This window comes from Coturnix japonica, chromosome 5, assembly GCF_001577835.2.
Source record: "Coturnix japonica isolate 7356 chromosome 5, Coturnix japonica 2.1, whole genome shotgun sequence".
Classification (NCBI taxonomy): Eukaryota; Metazoa; Chordata; class Aves; order Galliformes; family Phasianidae; genus Coturnix; species Coturnix japonica.
This window is the reverse complement of record NC_029520.1, coordinates 26,947,201-26,967,702: the sequence shown is the minus strand read 5'-3', so window position 1 is coordinate 26,967,702 and position 20,502 is coordinate 26,947,201. Positions and strand designations below refer to the sequence as shown.

At 34.6% G+C, this 20,502-nt stretch overlaps 1 protein-coding gene across 7 annotated transcripts in view; it reads left to right on the top strand.

Annotated features, from left to right (window-relative positions):
• FSIP1 (fibrous sheath interacting protein 1) overlaps positions 1 to 20,502 on the top strand; it is a 69,852-nt gene that overhangs the window by 23,622 nt on the left and 25,728 nt on the right. For all 7 annotated transcript variants that reach the window (XR_004307415.1, XM_015864752.2, XM_015864753.2 and 4 more), the window contains one exon: positions 148 to 285. Coding sequence is in view for 6 of the 7 variants with exons in the window: in XM_015864752.2 (XP_015720238.1) it covers positions 148 to 285 (138 nt within the window). In the remaining variant the exon portion in view is untranslated. The remainder of the gene's footprint in view (positions 1 to 147; positions 286 to 20,502) is intronic.

Sequence of the window (20,502 nt, the reverse complement as noted above, 5' to 3'; positions counted from 1 at the left end):
TATGAGTAACAAAAATTATGTGTTTGCCAAATTTGAAACTAATACATCATTCTGTACTATGTCCATGTTTTGCTGATGTAAATCAAAGGAACGTTCTTCAGACTTTGGAACAATAAAAAATTAATTTCTGCCTATTCTTTTTATCAGGAATCTCTGGTTTATGCAAACAGAAACCTAGAAGTACTTCCAGGTGAAATGGTTCTACGAGACAATAAAGAATATCGTGATCAGCAAAACCGTCTGAAGGAAATAGATCGTCAGCTGAAATCTTTAGAGAGAAATTTTGTAAGTCTCCTCTTTTACTTGTCTTTTTTCTTTTTTTTTCAGTTTGAAAACTTTAGAATTTATCACGCCTTACACCTTAACAACAAAATCAGGTTCTGATATCTTTTGTAAATTCCTAAAGGAGTTCTCGAAGAAATATACATGCAAAAAGTCAAACTTGGTTAATCTGGGAGTTGTATTTCATTTGTAATCCCTGTTTCTGTTTAATAGTGCTTTTCAAAGTGGAAACGAAATTACTCTGCTTTCTTACCTGGAGGAGGAGATACCATTTATAAACAAACCTGTACAGATACACCTTTAAAACATTTCTTTTTAGGGGTTGTATAATTCAGTATTTGTTGGAAGACTGGGTCTGGTGAAAATAGTGTGATTTAGTTCTACTGGATTAATTTAGTATATTTTTATTCTTAATTTTCATTTGATGTGTGAATTTCTTAGAAGCAAGAGCTGTTAAAACATGAGCATGCAAGGAGAATGCTGGTTAAAAATATAATCATTACTGTTTTAGAACAAATACATCACATCTCATCTCTGTTACTACTTTGAGTAAAAGTGGATGTGGAATATATGATTTAAAATTCTCTTTGGCTGAAATTCTGTTTATTCCTAAGTTGTAGAGTCAAAATTGACAAGTTCAGACTAGCAGATCTACGTGCCTCACTCAAATAGTATATTACAATTCTTTTCTTTTCAATGAGTATAATTTATTACATACGTTTCAATAACCTATAAGAGAAAGGATCAAGAATTTGTACACATTTCACAGGTGGTAATTTTTTATCACTGCATTGAACAGAAAAAAGGTAATTTTTTAATGGCTGTATATTGTGTAAATCAGTTTCTTCTTTGCAGACCAAAAATCCACATAGTCCACCTTTGGCTTCATTAGAGGGCTTACCTTCTACAGAGTCAGAGTTAGGATAAGTATTATTCCCATTGTCTTTTATTGCCCTCTTCAGTGCAGATCAAAAGCTTCAGGGTTCAGATAACAGCATGACTGCAGTGGTGTAATATCATTTTCAGATAGTACTATAGCTACAGTTGCAGAAAATTTTGCTGTTGTTTATATATATGCAGTGTTAGTGCTGGCTGCATTGGAACTACACACTCGATATGATTAGACATCTAGCTGGTGTAATGCTGGCATGGATACAACCATGTGTATTCTGATCTTTGCACTGAAGAAAAGTAGAGCAGCCAATTGACACACATTCTTACTGGCATCAGTTCCTTTTACATACTTGCAGTGTATGGAAATAAGATATCTAACAAGGGGGTGGTCAGTGATCCGTTTAGAGCTCATTCATTTGCATGTGTGCCACAACAGTAAGTCAACATATTTAGCTCTTCTCAGCTGAAAACACTGAAACAATAGTAGAACTTCCTTTTAATGTGTTGCTCCACTATGTTACAATTAGCTAAAAAATGGGAAGCAAATAGCTAGAAGAATTATGTAGAACTTTGAGTATATTGACTAGGTTAATGGGTAAGCAGATAAAATAAGTCTGTGTATTGTCATCTTTTCCTGGTCACTGACCTTTATATCACTTTTTATCACCACTGACCTTGTTCACGAGGCAAACACAATCTGAGGAAGTGCGTCTGGGAACTGTGCTGGTCTACAACAGGCCTGGGAAATGCAGTGAACTGCTGACTCATTCAGATGTTTTGAATATAAATGGGTGTGTTCCAAGACTCGATCAGGTTATAACAGTATATTTTGTTATCAGTCTACTTTCAACATTTTCAACATAGTGGACATTCGTCCTTGGCTAGACCGTGTATTTAGAACTCTGAATTGATTGACTGCAATACCAGCTACTTTTCTAGTTTTGTGCACTTAATACCATATAGCCTTATTTCAGAAAGATACAGTTATTACTAAGAGGATTGGGTGAAATAGAATGGTGTCTCCTGATGCTGGCATATTTCCAAAATAATTATTTCAGGAGATAACATTTGTGATTCAATAGGTGGCACTCTTCACTATATGTCAGTGTAGGAATGCCTAGGCATGGTTCTAGGGAATGCTATACTGGTTAAAATGTCATTTCTGTGTTAAACACAGATTGTGGAAGATATCTCATTTCTGACAAGTTAATTTTATAGCTTAGCTAATTGGGTTGTCTGTTTAAAATTCATGCATTTAAAGTTCTTTGCTTTTTCCTAAGCCACTGTAATTTGCTGTGTAAAACTGGAAATAAATGCTGTGAGAGTGAAGGTTGCGATTTGTCAGAAGTTAGGAATGTTATGAATGTAAGGTTGTATTGGGCTTTATTGTTTTAAAATACAGATGTTCACAGATTTGCTGAAGGATGAGTTTTAATGATTTATTTAAAAAAAAATTCTGGTAATTCATTTTTGTTTGTGTTCTGTTTTGATGGATAGATTAAACAGTAGAATTAAATTGGATGTATTAGGGAGTAACTTGCAGTAGGTGTAGAAGTAACTTCACAAAATGTTGAGTCTTGGGGTAGAACGCTGTATTACTTCCACTAATGCTGTATGAAGGAATTATCCAAATGGAGTTGAACAACTGCAGATTTGCTCTGACCTTTCCTTTATGGAGGAAGAATATATTCATAATGTTTCTGGAGCAGGCTATTTAGTAGATGCTGACTTCTGAAATTATAATGTTTATGGATCCCTCTGCTACACCTTATCTTGATGTACTGTTCAATGGTTTCATTCAAGACAGAGTCCACAAAGCAAGACTGGAAGATAAGACTCAAATCATTACAAAGATAAGGCTACAGTCATTAGAAACAAACAGCAACACTACAGAAAATCTACTGAAGTATATGCTTGAAGTAAAGAAACTTTGGGCTTTGCAGTCAGTTTCTCCTTTACTTTGAAAAAATAGTCCCTAGTGAATTAATATACCAAAGAATGTAGTGTATGCATGGTTGAAATGCATTGTGAAATCTCGGTCTAACTGAAATGTGGCTGTACTGTGGTTTCTGGGCCCTTGTTGAGTTTCTTTTTAGGCTTTAGTTTGACCTTAGTTCACTTGTTCTTCATTTGAAACCATGGCTGACTCTCTCCACATTCTTTCATCTTTCAGTTTCCTGGAAACCATTGAGCTTATCTTTGTTGGGCGAATTGCATTGTTAACTGCTGCTTCAAAAAATGTTCAGCTGCCAAATGCGTGTTGCTGAGCATTAATGGGAAGAATTTTATATAGAAAGAATAATAAATGTGGTTATTTTTCAACTGGGGCTTCTACTTGTTGACCATTTGTGATAATCCAATAGCATGTTTAGTGAGGTGTTGAATTTCTTCATAGCAGATAGTAGATTTAAATTTTTTTCAAGCAGGCTGTTAAGATGTTTTCACCTTTGCTGAGTATAGGATGTTAATTTAAATGTCTTACCCTGGAGGATTATTCCTTGATGCCAAAAGCAAGCAGCAGATACTTGTTTTGATGTCTTTGTTATATATTTATAAATTCAAATATCCTTCAAATACATTATATGTGTGTCTTATAAATGTATTATATATGTGTATATATATATGATATTGTATATTTTATTATATAGATATATACACATACGCACCAGTATACGTATTAACATTAGTTAACTCTTAGAATGACTGAGAAACTGGTACTTTGAAAAGAAAAAATTTGCTTACTTCCAGTGAATCCTTTTAAGCCACAAATTAAATTGGGTTGGATTAATCTTAATTGTAGTATCATCAGATGCCCGTGTGTGCCTACAATCTTTTTTATCCATGAGGTTAGACAAATTGGTGGTCAAATACTGTATGTGATTAATTATTCATGCCTTTTCTCCTAACATATAATAATAAAATGCTACATAATCTGTTTCCTGAATAACTGAACTTTGCAGGAAGATGAGAGATTGTAATAGGTGATGTGGAATGAAAATACAAAGATGGTAAATATCAGTAACAATCAGTGTTTTCAAGGAATATTGCCTGCAGGATCTTAATCCAGATGGCATGATTCTTATCTGTGTGATGTAGAATAATGCATATTTGTGAGGAAGGAAATCACAGGATAAAATTCATTATTATTTGTTGCTGGAAAAATTCTGAAAAAGCATTTCATGGTGTAATTTGCATCAGGACAGTGACAGATCTTGGTTATTTATATAATTTTATGCCAGCTTTTCCTCTGCAGCTGGCTGAATTTACTGTACCTAATCCTGTCTCTGTAGTAGACAAATTGCAGATGAAATGAATTATTTGTTCCTGACTTCTGCTGTTCTTCCTCTTTTAGACTAAATGGGAAGAAGCGGGCAAGATAAATCCTTCCATCTATTTGCAGTGCTATTTGTCAACTCTGCAATCCTGTAATATGGTGTTTTGTTGCAGTGTCTTTCTGGTAATTCATTGCTAAAACTTTTAAACACAAGACCATAGCTATGCCTATTACTTTTTTGGAGCAAGACTACTTTGTATATTGTTAGTCCATCTAGGGTCTTCCTGTGGTGCTGTGCAGAAACATATGAAGAGTAAACCACATGATATCATATAGTAGTCTAGATTCTCAATTAGCTTATGTTTGTCCCTAAAAGTAGAACTGTTCCCAAAGTCATTCTAGTAATGTGTGTTTTGTTTCACCAAGTAAAAGGAAGAGGGACCACTTTTCTGAAGTTTGATATGTACCATTGCTTGAGTTGCTTCCCAAGTTGTCATCAAGTTTCAAACTGAGCTCATTCATTCAGATTTTACAGATGTTATCTCTGTAGTCTAGTGATGGGCAAAATGGTCTTCTGGAAGAAAAGGCAGCATTATGAACATTGCCTAGAGTATATTTTCTTTATAATATTTTTGAAATACTTTCATTCAAAATGTATAAACAGATCAGCGTGAAGGGGCTAGTAACATCCTTTTTGCAGACAGTGGTCTCATCTTTGATCATGATACCAGAAACCATGAGTTTTATTTTCCTTAGCTTTGGGGCTGTGATGAGGAGTTTTTGTTCAGTCTTGCTTATGCCCTTGCAATTGAGGTCTCTGCTCATAAAGAAGGGAAGCAGACTGAGTTTAGAACTTAGTTTTTTGGCATGTGCTTCAGTAATTATGAAAGACTTGTAACTGTCATTAGGCAAACTGGTTGTATATACATAAAAGGTACAGCATGCCTACTTTGTGATAAATGCTGGTCTTTTATGCAATCCTGCTTAATTTTAAAGTGGGGCTATAAGTTCTTTTCTGACTCATTTCCACTGTTTAATTTAGTTTTTGGATCTATTTCTCCTCCCAGTATTTCTCAATTTCAGGACTGTTCTGCTTAGAAATACTATAAAGTGTACATTGGTACTTAGTATTGTATGACAGTGATAACTATATATATGTATTTATCCTGGACTGCATATTTATGGATGTGTGCTTGCTTAGTTGTATCTTACCTTAGTTTCACCTATTCATATAGTAACTAAAAAAGCCAATTGTGCTCAGTTGTCATTGGAAGACTGAAGATACTAACCTGAACTTTGTAAGAAATGTTTTCCTCTGCTTCCTTATATGACACACTATTATTTTTCTGTTCTGTCAGCTATATTGGGAGTTAAGAGGTTTATATGAATTTCTTCCAGAGAAGAAGTTAGACACTTTTAAATTACTCTTTCAGGAATGCTTGCACTAGATCTTCACAGGCTTTATAGGCTGTTTTTGCAAGCCCTTTGTGACCACTCATTTGTTAGAGCACTTCCACATTCTTCATGCAGATTTCTTCTTTTTCTGATGTTTTGGGAAGCTCCCCATCCCTTTCTGGTGGGATCTAGTTGTTGGTATCAATGGCATTTAGTCTTTTCTGCCTGCTCTTGTTGATAGTCTTTGTCTAGCGCTGAAAGTCTGTAGACTTGTCTGAGTTCATTTTCTACGAGACCGTATTACAAAGTTACATAGTACTCTGCAGTAGAAATATGCATGTGTATTGAATATTAAAGGGGTTGTTTGTTTGTTTGTTTGTTTTTTCCCCTAAAAAGTGTATTTAACTCTCGGTGTTTCCAGGAATATCACAGAAAGTATTACTTAGTTCCTGGAAAAAAGATGAAAACTGATTAACTACTTATACAAGCATGATTAGTCCTTTGTGCCTGTCGTCTGCTCTTTGCTTGAATATTACACAAGTTCACTAAGAAAGGGCAGGAATCCCCTGTTTTATGAGGACCAGACTACAGGATTTCACACTTATTGTTGAAGCTGTGTATTTTACTGTCTAGATTTCATACAGTCGTCTTATTGAAGAGGAATTTTCCCATGCAGGTCTTTGTAATAGTGTACTTTCTATCAAACAAACACATAGATAAAAATTCCAAAGATTCTTACACTAATGTAAAATCATTTGTATGTAAGTATTGCATGTTTTTGAAATTGTCGTATGTTTAACAGGTCTACTTGTGTCTCTGAGAAAGTAGAGTTGTTTGTTGTTAGACTGTCATTCTCGTGCAAAATCTTATACTTATTTGTCACCGAAAATATTGATTGGGGAAATCAAATCTAGTTTCAGTTCTGACCAGTGTCATTATTACTAGAATTTGGAGATGTTAATACTATTTAGGGGCAAAGCTAAAAAGCAATGCTAAGGAAATTAACTGCAGAGCAACAGCAATAAGCAACTTAAGTTCTAAATTAGTAAAGAAACAACAACAAAAAAGTGATTTTCTTGGCATTATACACAAAGGAAGGCTATATTTGTAACATTGTAATGTTTTGTGACACCACTCACTACTGATCTCTGTCAGGACATTGAGCCATGAACCACCACTGTCTGGATTTGATCTCATAACCAGTTTCTCATCCACTGAACAGTCTGCCCATCAAATTCATATATTTCTAATTTAGAGAGGAGGATGCTATGTGAAAATGTGTCAAAGGCCTTACTGAATTCTAGGTAGATTACGTCAGTGGCTCTTGTCCACTGACAGCTACACCATCATAAAAAGCTACAAGGTTGATCAGACAGAAACTGCCCTTAGTGAAAGTCATGCTGGTTATCCCATATCACCTTCCTCTCTTCCTTGCAAATGAGCATAGTTTTCAGGATGATCTGCTCCGTGATCTTCCCTAGCACAGAAATGAGGCTGACAGGTCGGTAGTTCCCTGAGTCATCCTTTGTACTCTTCTTAAAAATGGATGTGATGTTGCCCTTTTCCAGTCACCAGGGATTTCACAGGATCGCTGTGACTTTTCAAATATCATTGAGGGTAGAAACCATCACAAAAATGAACTTAAATAATAGTAATAAATTTGAAATGAGTGAATTCATTACCATATGACTGTCAAGTTTCTAAAGTTGAAACAGTGTTAGTTGTTTTTGTAGGGATATATCTGTCAAATAAATTTTATGAAGAAGAGGATGAGAGATTTATGGCATGTGAATATATCTTCTGGTGAAAGTTCTATTACAGGACTAGCCTAAATATAATATATATAAAATATTTGTATATTTATACACCACATGTATATATGCTGTGCACACATGAAAATTGTACAAATAAAATTTTTTTGTGTGTGTATAAATATATGTTTATATAAAATGTGTAGATCAGCAGGCAAATGAACTAAAATGAAAATTTAATTTCCCGATGTTATTGATGTATTTTTGTGCTCATAAAAATTAAGAAAAGATTAAATGATAAATTACATTTATTTGTACTATTATTACAATTATTTTTAAGCAAGTGTTGTTTGGTAAAAGAATGTTATTGGTAAGAAAAAATTGTGTCTATATCTCTCTTGTTTTATTGCCAGACACTCACAACTTTTAGCTACAGGGAGAAGTGACTGAGCAAATCTTTTAATTAACCTCCATGATTACGCATCATGCTCTCTTCATTAAATAGATCTAACATGGAGAAGAGCCAGTTGATTCTAATAATTTTCTGGTGCTTTTGTAGTTTGTATACTTCAGTGTTCTGAAGGTCAGATAGAACTACCAGACCATAAAATCCAGCCAGCGAGAAATCTGGAGCGAAGAGAGCTCAAGGATTTATTAAGTGATGTGAAACTCTATTGTTTCGTGCATGTATTACATAATTGCTGTAAATGCAAGGCTGTTAAAATTCCCTGCTAGTAATAACAGGAATACCATTTTACAGCTTCAAGAGGAGATAAAAGAAGTTTCTTAGTCAGCACTTCAACAATATCACAGCACATGTCAGTTTTATTATTGTGGGGCCTTCAGTTTTGGCAGATGCTCTCCATTCTGGCTGTGGTGTGGTAATTACCATAAAAATTAAGCAGTGAAATAAGCAGAGTGCTGCCTTATCCCTGCTGCCTGTAACCAGGTTGCAAGTACTGCAGTGTGAAACAGGCATAATTCAGGCTGATTATATTTAGAAAGCCACATTTTGAAATGGTCGGCCTTTATCTCTATTCAAGTCATATTTAAAAGTAAATTGAAGCTGTGAAAACAGAAGGATCATTCTTTCTCCACAAGGTACTCTCCATAATAGCATTCCAAGAATTAGTTTAATCCATCCAGGTTTGATTCATAGCCACTAATTATATTTCAGCATACATTCTAATGCTTCAAATTATATGTGTTCTTACTTTAATGATTTGTAAGTAGTCCTTAAATTGGAAGCTTTGCACTTTTCTTTTGTGTCACAACAGGCTTTACTTTGAGAATTAATGGGATTAAACTACTCTGGAAAATCTAACTTCGATAGTGAGTTGAATTGTGTGATGGAGTTGTTTTTGTTTGCTTCTTGTTCTTAATTCAGTTTGATTCTGATCACTGTGAAGCCTTAGATTTTTACATCAAGAGTCCAAATGCAAATTACTCAGATAATGTTTAGAAACTGGACATTTTCTTCCACATGTTAAGTAACTGCATAGGTGAAAAGAGGCAAAGAAAATGAAGATGTACACTTGATGCTTTTCAAAATCAGAAAAATAATGTTGCAAAGTAAAAGCCCCTGAAGTAAAATAGTATGTTATGTACTTATATTTTAGTACAGTAGGAGTGAACACCAACATCAGAACCAATTAGCTCAGCTAATTTTACCATACTTACTGTAACTTCTCTTTGGTGTCGTGTGTTCTTTTTTCAACCAGTTCTTCTCCTTGCTCCCTCTTTCTTATGCTGTGAGTTGCCGAACTGTTGATTTCTTGACTTAAGTATTTTTTTAACCAGTAAGTTAACATGGTTTCATGCAGAATTTCAATGTCTTTTAGGAACAAAGGTGCGACGTAACAATTTGAACTGTTAACTATTAGGGCAATATTTATGTGGACATATTGATACAGTTTAACAATGAGAACAAGTATCCAATCTACCAGACAGATAGTAGATGATGATAGATTACTTGTTCTGTTTTGGAGAGTCCTGTCTTTTTTGCAAGAGATTTCTGAGGAGAAAATTAGATAAACTGTTTGAATAGTTCTTTTCTGTATGTCTGTCTGCTTTATGTGGTAAGTCTTACAATGTAATTGTCTTCATTAGGGCTATTTTGGATCTTCATCTTCTTAAAGAGATTAAATCACTTAGAATATATCATAATCTCACTTAATCTTTAAGGAATTTATAGAGGAATATGAATGATCAGTCATTTGAAAATTTAATGCTGAAATTACTACTCAGTTTTGATACTCAGACCTTTCAGTAAATGTTGAGTTTAAACAACTATCTTTGGAAGTCTGTTGCGGTAAAACTTTCACGGGAGTTCCAGTTAACATGAAAACAATTACTCAGTGTAATTGTAAATGAAGAAGGAAAGACCTCCATTAGCTGTTAGAAATACGTCACTGTTGAAATTTGATACATTGTGGAGCCTGCTTCACAAGTTAATACATAGAATAAAACGAATCCAAACTATTAATCGTATTGTACTACTAATTACTTGGAATTTTGCCAGGTAGAAAATGATTAGGCTAAATCATGATTGCACTTTCACAGTTGACCTCTCTGTAATCCCATAGTGCAATTAAAAAAAAAATAAATCATGGGAAGCAACATTTAATGAGGAAAAATGTGCCGAACTATTGGCAAAATTAATGTTGTTTGTGGAAAAACTGCATTCCACCTCTGTCCTTTTCTGTTAAATATTATTCTTTACTCTTTACTCATCATTCTTTTACAAAAGTACTTGTGAATACAGGTAAAATACTTGTGCCTGACGCTGTGGCACCGAGTATTTGTTGAGCATCCAAGATGTTGAGAAAACCAATTACATTAACTCCAGAGACTGGATTATATGGAAAGTTCTTGACACCTTGTTTTTCTTTCTCTGATGTCTCTAGGCTTTTGCTTTGAATTTATTATTATATATAGTCCTTCTCTTTATGTCTTAGTGTGAGTGAGTGGTCTAACCAAACTGAGCAGGGCAGTGCAGCTCTCTGTGCCTCCTGGTTCAGTGTGGTTCACTGCTGTTCCTCTGACGCTTAGTCAGTTTTGTACGTGGAACAATATTGGTCACTTCTAAATTCTGCTGGGTGTGCAAATACCTGAAAACAAATTTTCAAATAAGGACAACAAATTTTAATGTGCAATTTTAATCTTTATTTATGTTTTCCTCTCATTTTCTTTCTAGAACACAGCGTGAAGCAGTCAATTTTCAGTTTGGTTTGGTCTTGGTGTTACCATCTCAATTTTTCTTGCAAACTGATGTGCCTAGTAGTAACTTTGAAATATCTGCCAAGCAATGTGCAAACTGACTAATAATGTAAACTTTAAGTTTAGTTTAAGTAGTGTTATACAACTTGGGTGCGGCGCACCAGAAACTCATGCAGAAATGCAGTTTATTTATGTTTTCATGAAAATAAGGTTGTGTTATTCATGTTTATACATCCTTAAGACTTAGGTCGTTTTTCATTAAAAACAAGTAAAATAATTGCTGCCATAGAAAAGGAGCAGTGCAGGCATTTTTAAGTGTGACCAAATGTGACAAAAGGAAACTAACTATACAAAGTAAAGATGGGAATGACTTGGAGCTCTCTAGTACAGTGAAACAACTAACTTTAGGAAGAGTTTTAAAAGTAAAAAGAAGCAGGTAAAAGCAATAGACTATAGGAACAGTAATACGCAAATTTCAAGAATTCTGTCCATTCTTGTGGCTTTTATGGTATAGCAATATTCAATATATTGAATATAGCAATTTTAACAAGATAGGTCCAGCTGAACTGGCTAAACATTGTCTATAGGGCAGCATTTAATGTGCAGTCTAATTAATCATTAGGCAAGTCTGTGAAATGAATGCCCCCTGCAATGAGTTTGCTTCATCTGCACAATGTCCTGTTGTCAGCCACAGCTGAAAACTATTGGTAGTTTCTCCTTTTGAAATAAAAGAAAAATAAAAATTCAAGTATTGCTAACTTGTTCCTGTGAGACAAAAGAAAACTTGTTTTAAAATCACACTTAACATGAGTATGGAGTGAAATAATAGAAGGTGCATTCTTGGGATCATTCTAGCATGGCAATCTAGTGTAGAATGAGTTAAAATAGTTGATATGCATATTTCACCTTGTTGAGTTACCATTACATTGGCACAAAAAATGCATTCTGCAAATAATTAAACAATAATTAAGATCATTTGTAAGCATCTGTATTCATATTTTTTTTTCATTACTAATAAGAACAGTGATTGTAGAAAACCTTGATGTTACTCAAACAAGTGCACAGTGTAAGTGAGCAGAATTCATTTAGCCTAGTGTCGCTGTAGTGCTGCATGTATCCTCAGGCACTTTCCATGAATACCAGTGTTTGTTCAGGGGCATCAAGTTTCCTGAAAGGTATATGAAAACTCATGCAATTTCATTCTCTCTCTATTCAAGGGAGCTGCAAAAGTTTCACTCAGTTCTAAGCTAATGTCGGTCATGATCTATGCTCATTACTACTATTAATACTGTAAAATATTCTGTTAGACTGAGATTACCGACTTAGTGAAGAACTGGAAAGTAGAGTGCTGTCCTTTCATTTTGAGCAGGGCACCGTTCTGTGTTTTAAATACAGGATGAGTATTATTGCTTGGATAAAATAACAAGTCTTCATTCTCAGGCCCATCTATTTTGAGGAATGTCATTTATGTGGTAATTTCCTTTACCATTTATTGCTGTCTAAATCTTGAATGAATCAAATGGAATATATTACCTGTGGCATAGAATTCAAAATAGGATCATCTTGAATATCTCTTTGGGGGAGGGCACATGGGGAAGACTGATATTCTCCTGCTACTTGTACTTTTAAAGAACTTTGTAAATCACTCTCAGAATTACTGCTTCTTTTGAAAACTTTTATTTAGGTAGCCAATCACAGAATGGTTTGGGTTGGAAGGGACCTTAAAAATCATATAGTTCCAACCACCCTGCCGTGGGCAGTGTTGCTACCCACTGCGTCAGACTCCTTAGGACCCCATTGAACCTGGCCTCAAATGCCTCCAGGGATGAGGCATCCGCAACTTTGTGCCTCACTGCCTTCATAATGAAGAATTTCTTTGTAATCTTAGTCTACCCTCTTTCACTTTAAAGGCATTGTCCTTGTCCTGTCACTACACAGTTATGCATCTTTACAGTTAAACAAATGAATTGTTTAATGAGCTCTAATATTCATGGATTTTGGAACAGTTTATCCTAAGTGCTCAAACTGGGGAATCTAGAGCTTTATTATTTATGTTGTTTTCATTATTAATAGAGAGTTGAATGTCTGTTTGACTGAAAAGATTCCAGACCAAATTAATTTTCCAGAAAGTGTTTATAGATCTTCTTCATATATATTGTATTGGAGCAGAGTAACCTTCTCAGTGAACTCTGGAATAGAAAACTAGTGATAATGGAAACAGTGGCCTTGTGAATTGGACTTCTCTAGTGATCTGCTAACTTACACACTGTTTAAATCATTTATATATTCATTACAAATATTTTTGTTCAACGTATAAAATAGCAGATACGTGGTTTTGAAATAGATTGCACCAAGGCATTTGATTGTTATTGCTGATTGCAATTGAATCTGTTACTGTGTTGAAGATAGAAATACTTTTTCATTCTCGTTACCTTAAATTTTCTTTCTTTCTAATATTTATCAGGGCCATTCATATATAGAAAAAAGTATGAAATCTTCTAGGCCCGCTTACCAGGGAAATGATAATGATGCATGCTAGTCATGAAAGTGTTTCGCTTATATTACTGTTTATAACAGAAGCAGGATGATAGTTTGGCTAAGGGTTTCTCAAATATCAACAGTTAATCTCAGTCTGACTATGGTTTATTGACAAATATGTGCATAGCAAGCCTTGGATAGAACAAGTAAACTAAACAGTCAGGTGATTGTTAGGAATTCCTATTGGATTTCAAAGAGTTGTACTTCAGACAAGTGTTACTTGTTCTCTTTTGTACCTTATGAGGGAGACATATAATAACATAATATTTATAGAGAACCTTTCCTCTCTTTTATTTTTCTTATTGATAACAAACATAATAGCTATTCAAAACCCATATTATTTGAATGTTTGGATGCTTCTGAGATGTAGATTGTTTCACAGATGTTTTTGTGATGTAATTGCATTTGCCACCTAATACGAAAACGCAGCCTCAGTGAAATGACCTTTGTTTTACTTACATCCTAATTATGTGCACATAATTAAGGATGTTCAAGTGCAGAAAGAAAGCAGGGCTTGTATTCTAAGGATTGTCATTTTCTTTGCTTCTCACATTGACATTTTAAAACCTGATCTTGCAGATCCTACCATGATAGGTAGCTCTAGCCCTTTAAGATGGCTGACTTGAAGCAGTGGAAACAGGATAGCTTCTCCTTTGTTTCTGTTCTGAAGTTGTTTGTTGAACCCAGTCACTTTTTAAATATGACTTCTAAAAGCTTATTTTATTTCTTTAATAGTAAAGAAATAGGAGTCTTCTGATGTGCAATTGATAAATTATTTCTTGAAAAGCACAAGAAGCAATTATTGTGCATGAGCTTGTATAAGAAATAAGAAGCTATTTTGGCTGTAAGTGTGTTGTTCGGCTGCATGTGGTTTGTACCTTTGCTATTTAGATATAACATTACTGATCTACTTTGAGACAAGCTATTTTCTGCTTTTATGGGAAACAGACGGAATGTCTGGAATTCCACTTACAAAAAGGAATCTGTATCCTGCTGAGTAATAGCAAGACAATCGTCTTCCCCCCTCCTTACTGCAGATGTAAAATTCAATACCGAAGGCATGCAAAATATTGAAGGTGATTTACTGCAAAGATTTAATATTGTTTCTTATGAGGAGTATATGTATAGTATACTCTCTATGAGGAATATATATGGCTGCAGGTTTAATTACAATAGATACAACATAATCTTTTGTTGGGGAAATATATTTCTAAAAGGAAGAAATGCATGTAATATCTTATGATGAAGATTTAGTATTATTTTAAGGAGATGACGGTTTATATTCATTTTACACAACCAAAATCCTGACATGCTTTTCACAAGTAGTGCTCTGTAGATATTACTTCCAAGTTTCCAGCCTTCTTTAAGAGGAAACATAGCAGTAAGATGAAGCTGTGGGAAACAATTCATTAAAATAACTTCAAACAACTATTCAACATGAAGCAAATATGCTGTGGTGAAACATCAAAAACCCTGTAGTTAATATTTGCTTATGTTTTCAAAGTCTTGTAACTTCTGAATAGGATTTATATGATTATGTTCCCAGGGTGTGAAAATTGTTCAGTTGTTATTCTTATAAGGAATTTAACTCTTTTCTATACTTGATGACAGTTGATAAGTTTTTGTTATTAACATTAAAAATGCTTAATTGAACACCATCTTTATGTTATATACATAACTTTCAACCATTTTTTAAAATTTGTATATATATATTGTATATGTCAAATAGGGACAAAGTAAAAGGTATGCTGTACAGTAATCCATAATAAATATAGTACTAACTCTGATTATTGAATATGACATTATCATGCTAAAAGCATTGAATTACTATCTAGAGTGAAATGGGATGCAGAGTTTCCAGCATTCAGCTTCCTGAAAGTCTGTTTGCTTTTGGCATGTCATGCCCTGCTTTCACTGTAGAGTTCCCTCTTGTGTTATTCCATGGGTAATTTCAAGTGGTAAAGCAGCAGGGCAGTTAAGATTAGCAGAGCTATGGCTTCTCATTCATCATTCTTAGTGAAATGTTGAGGCAAAATATATGTTTTCATTAAGTGGAAAATAGGATTTTTTTCCTCCTCTTTTCTTTCACAAATTAGAAACTGTTGGATTTTGGATGACAATAATTAGAAATACATGAAGAAAACTAACTCAGTGTTGTGTTAGAAAACAGGATTCACTTATTCCTGATGATACGTACTAAGCAACTTGACAGACAAGTGCGCTCTTTCTGAGTTTAGGTTCTACATTTAAACAGTTAAGACATACATATGCAGTACATTGGCATACATATTCATTCTTTTCCAAGAACTCATTAATATATGCTAATGTCCTTCTGGGCATGCTCAGTTGCATCTGTGAGGTCGTATGTTCATTTACTTAATCCCCATTTTTCCACCCTCAGCTTCATCACAGAGACTTTTGGCTGACCTTTAGCTGTTTTTCCCCAGTTTGGCAAATTTCCATTGCTTGTTAGGCCATAATGAGCAACTTCCAAAACAACATAAGTGAAATCCAAGGAAGATATCCTTGCACCTGTTGGGTGCAAAAGATAAAGTAGTCTATTATGACTCCAGTGCTTCTTGTGAAGCAGAAGTAAGGGAAAACAAGGCTGTTCACACACCAAGTGGAGTTGAAAAGGGAAGTTCCACTGAGGCCTTGTACATTTATTACATTTGTATTCTGTGAAGCTTTTAAATTTAATAAGCTTTTAGTTGCCATTAGTGAGACTGGATTCAAAACCAGGTGGCAGAGATGAATAGACAGTGTGAACAATGCTTTGTTGAACTGCATATCACAGTACTTAGCCCGTTGAGGTTCCTATCCTCCTACTGAAATAAGAAGTAAGAGAAGCACAGCGGATCACTGTGTATAATGCTTTAAGAAATGTTATTTTAAAAGTCTGAAGTTTTTCCTTTAGTGCCCGTGTATGTTTCATTCTTGTTTAAATTCAGATTCATTTTAATCCTTCAACTCCTGTTGTTTGTTGTGTTATTGCTCTCAATGCACTAACTATTTCTGTCCAGTAGATATTTCTGTTTCAGTCAGAAAGACTTGGTCTGTTGTTGCTTCTGATGTTGTATTGTGAGGAAATACTGGGAGTATGAACTACAGAGACACTTTGGAGTACTTACTTTAATTTAGAGTGCTGTTTTGCTTCTCTTCAGTATATTTTAGCACAAACCTGAGATTGGGTACTGAATTTTTGTTTGTTCTGAATGCTAGCCTGTCTAAAATATGTGACTCCAGGGGAGGAAAATTCCTCTGGTGTGACATCAATTAACGCTATTGTGTTATATAGTAAGCATGAATGGCAGAAATTCAGCCAGTCAGAGGAGGCATGTAACTTCAGCTACTTTGATTATAATAACTTGAATTGGTTTAAGCTGGTTACAAAGCTTTAGCTAATGCATAAAATTCCATCACTTCAGAAAATTAGGTAATATTTAGCTACTAATTGGAGGTGGAAGGAGATATGGACATTTTCTTGACAGGGTAGGAAAATTTTATGTAGATTTTACTTAATTACAGGCTTCTTAGCTCTGATAATGACTTCCAGAATGTGAGATAAAACTGCTAAGAATTATTTACAAAGGTGACCTACTTTCATTCATGGTAATTATAAAGCACTTTGTAGTGCTTTTGTCAAGTTTGCAAATACAAAATTGGAGAGAAGGGAGAATCAGTCACTACGTTTTGAAGGTAGGGGTGCCATCCCAAAGACTTCTGTAGGTTGAAGAAACAACAGTAACATTCTGAAATTTTGGAAAGGCAAAAGCAGGCAATCACGTGGGAAATGCCAGGTGAAGAACTGAACAACCTTTTGTGTAAGTGTCCAGGATTTGCCTTTTAGAGTATTCAGTTCTCCATGTGTTCACATCATCTGAAAATGTGAATGAACAAGTCATCTTAAAATCTGTTGAAGAGTTTAACATTGAGTTTTCTTCAGCTTATTTCTGAAAGTTGTTTATCTTCTCACTGATGTTTAACAAGATACAAAAATAATTTTAGCATCAGTTTTGCTTATGGTAAATGTTAAATTATTAGCCTGTAATTAGTTCATAATATCCTTTTTAAAATTGTCTTAATTTTCTATTTATGTTTTCTATGTCTAAAGTAAGTAGTGAGCATTGCAGCAATTTATGGTACTGTACACTTTAGAAGATTTCTTATACTTCAGTTTTGACTAAATTTCCTTCTTTTAGGAAGGCAAACTTATGTATGGAATTCATTGCTGCAGTTTTGCTTTTTTTGCAAAAAAAGTAGTAGATGTTGAAAATAATTCATAAGCAATTGTTGCCTTTCAACAAAAAATAATTACTGTTATTTTCAATTTCTTCACCGCAGTTTAGGAGTCAGTTCAACATGGTACTTTATTTTGTGATTTGCGAAGAACAAGCTTCATGTTTTAATGAATTTATTTCTCAATAAGTAGAAGCTGAGGAAAGCTGTTAGGCTATGCTGATGTTTTTTTAAAATGGTGAAAGATTGTACAGGTGTTCGAAAGTGTGGGGTATGCTCTTGTAATCAGTTCTTACTGTATTTAATTTTGTATCAAACTTGCTAGTTGCCCCAAAAGAACATGACTGTCATCCCAGGGAATTAAAGTGAACATATTTCTACCAAATGGAAGCTAAGCTAGGTAGGAATGGTTTTTCTCACAATTGTGAATTAATGTGCTTATCAATATTTGACCTATCAAGATTTGAACCTTCTCTCCAACATAAAATAATAATTTTAAGCCCTACTGACTTTGTTTTTACTCAGGCCTGGCACTTTTAAATAACTTTTACTGTCTCTTATCACATTAGAAGTCAAAATAAAAACATAAACCTTCACAGATGTTAGCAGTTGTTTTAATAGAGCAGGGCAGCAGCATTGTTTCAGGAAATGAGGGCAAATATCTTCTCCAGTGGAAACTATGGGAAGAATTTAAATAGAATATTATCCACACTAGAATTTGGTTACAGTGGTAAAACTAAAGCCTATATGCCCAAAATACCAAGGGATCTCTCTATCACAATTTTAATTCCAACTTTGTCTCATTCCAAATAAGATTAGTAGTATGGAGCCTCTGTGTCTCTGTATGACAGTGATCAGTTATTGCTTCAAAAAGCCAGCTACATAATGATATAGGAGGTAATCAGATTTCCTGTACAATATCTGAATCAAAAGTGCTTCTGGTTATGCCATGAAAGAAAATCAGTCAGGGTAGGTTTCTTTTCTGCTGAATTTATACAATATTAAATGTTGAAAATTGAATATTTCCTCTGACTATATCCTCAAGTTTTTAGTATCCATATTCAGTGTACTTTAATATGTTTTTCCTCTCTCTTCAATCATTTAGTCTTTCTAAGTGTTTTGGCATCTGTCTCATTAGTTACAGGTGATGTGAGTTTTAGGGCAGACAAAGTCAAGCAAAGGCTGATGTTTTTAAAAGATGTTTAAAAAATGACTGAATTTTAAGCTACCTTGAACATGATAAAATACATTTGATAAAATATTAATTTGATTTATCCTTCTGTGTTCATACAGTCTTCAGTTTAATTAGTGAGAAAGTGATAAGGGGAATTATATTACAATATATTGATGAGTATGCTTACTGGCATAGTATGTTCAAGGAACAAAGATCCTAACTGTTTAGAAAGGTTTGCAGTATCAGCATTAATAGAGCTTGCAGCAATTTCTCATCAGAAAGCAGATTGTATTCCACCTCTAATTAACCACCTGTTGAGATTAAGAATAGGTGTGCTGTCCAGGCAGGAAGTGAAAATGAAAACCCAGCATCTGAGAAAGTAGAAACACTGAGGACCTTGGATCTGTGTTACAGAGATACCAACAGGTAGTGGTAGTTGATGCTTCTGTCGTGGGAGTGATTAGGAGACTCGCTTCTGAACTGTGTTTAATCAGGCAGACCTTGGGAAGTTTCTCATGGTCAAATTAAACTCACAGAATTAGCAATTTGTCAGACAAACTTCTCATTTTTATATTAATATTTAATAAAGGAGATAGGGAGAAAAGCAGAAGAGACAATGACTTTGAAGAAGTCTGTTGTGTAGCAGTATTAGTTTACAGTTTCATGAATAAAATAAGAGCTTTCAGCCAGGGCTGAGAGGATTAAAATAACCTTTGAGCTACACGATTCACTTGGGTTTCATGAGGGGATATAGCAAGCATCACTTTAGTTTTATTGTGCAGATGTCTTATGTCTAGACTTTTTTACTAGAATCTCTGGAGTTTTTCTTTGCTTTCATTCTGGGGCTCTTTCTTTGTGGCTGAAGAAAGAAACCGAGAGAGGCTGCAGCTCATTAGCCACTTGCCTGTGCATTGTTGGAATAGCCATGATATTTAGCGCAAATCCACTAAGTGCTTGGTAAATCAGCTGCCTGTAAAACCATCTGGGGGTGAAGGGGAGGTGAAGAGTATGAGATTTTCATATGGATTAATGGGACAGAGAATATTGATTGATTTGTACCAATCAGTCTCTCACTCTGGAGAACTTGGACCCCCAAGTTCTCTGCAACTTGGGGCACTATTTGTGCTGCATTAGTGGTACTGGTGCTGATCACAGAGCTGTAGTTAGAATGGATTCAGCATGAAGTACAAATGCTGCCCTGGAGATCCAGAACAGATTCTGTGATAGCTAGCCCAGATTGAGTTCTCTGTTGCTGCGGTTCCTTCTAACAGCTGTTTTTTATGTAGTTTGCTTATAGGTTGACAAACAGCAGCCATCCTGCTGAAGGACAGTCCAGACACAATGCTGTACTTACGCTGTACTTGCATATATGCAAGTGGGAGGTTTTGATACAGAGCAGTGTTGTATTAAAAAGTTCATTCTTTCTTGTACTTGCAGTTTACTTTAAGATGTCTGCCTGGTTGTTTTTTTGTTGTTGTTGTTTTTTCTGAAGCATGTAGTTACTTTAGCAACCCCAGGAAATGATGTAGATGTTTGTGAACAGTGTGATGTTAAACTGATAAAAGACACTAAGAGTGTTAAAGGGAAAATTATCTAACTTGATAGTAGGAGAAAAAATGTGAGGTAGTCTTCCTTGTGCTTATTGATGGTGGCACACATTGTTCTAGTTTTCTTTAAGAAAGGGCTTTAAAATTTTTTGTTGGTTAGGAGTGTTAAATTCCTCACGTTGCATGAAT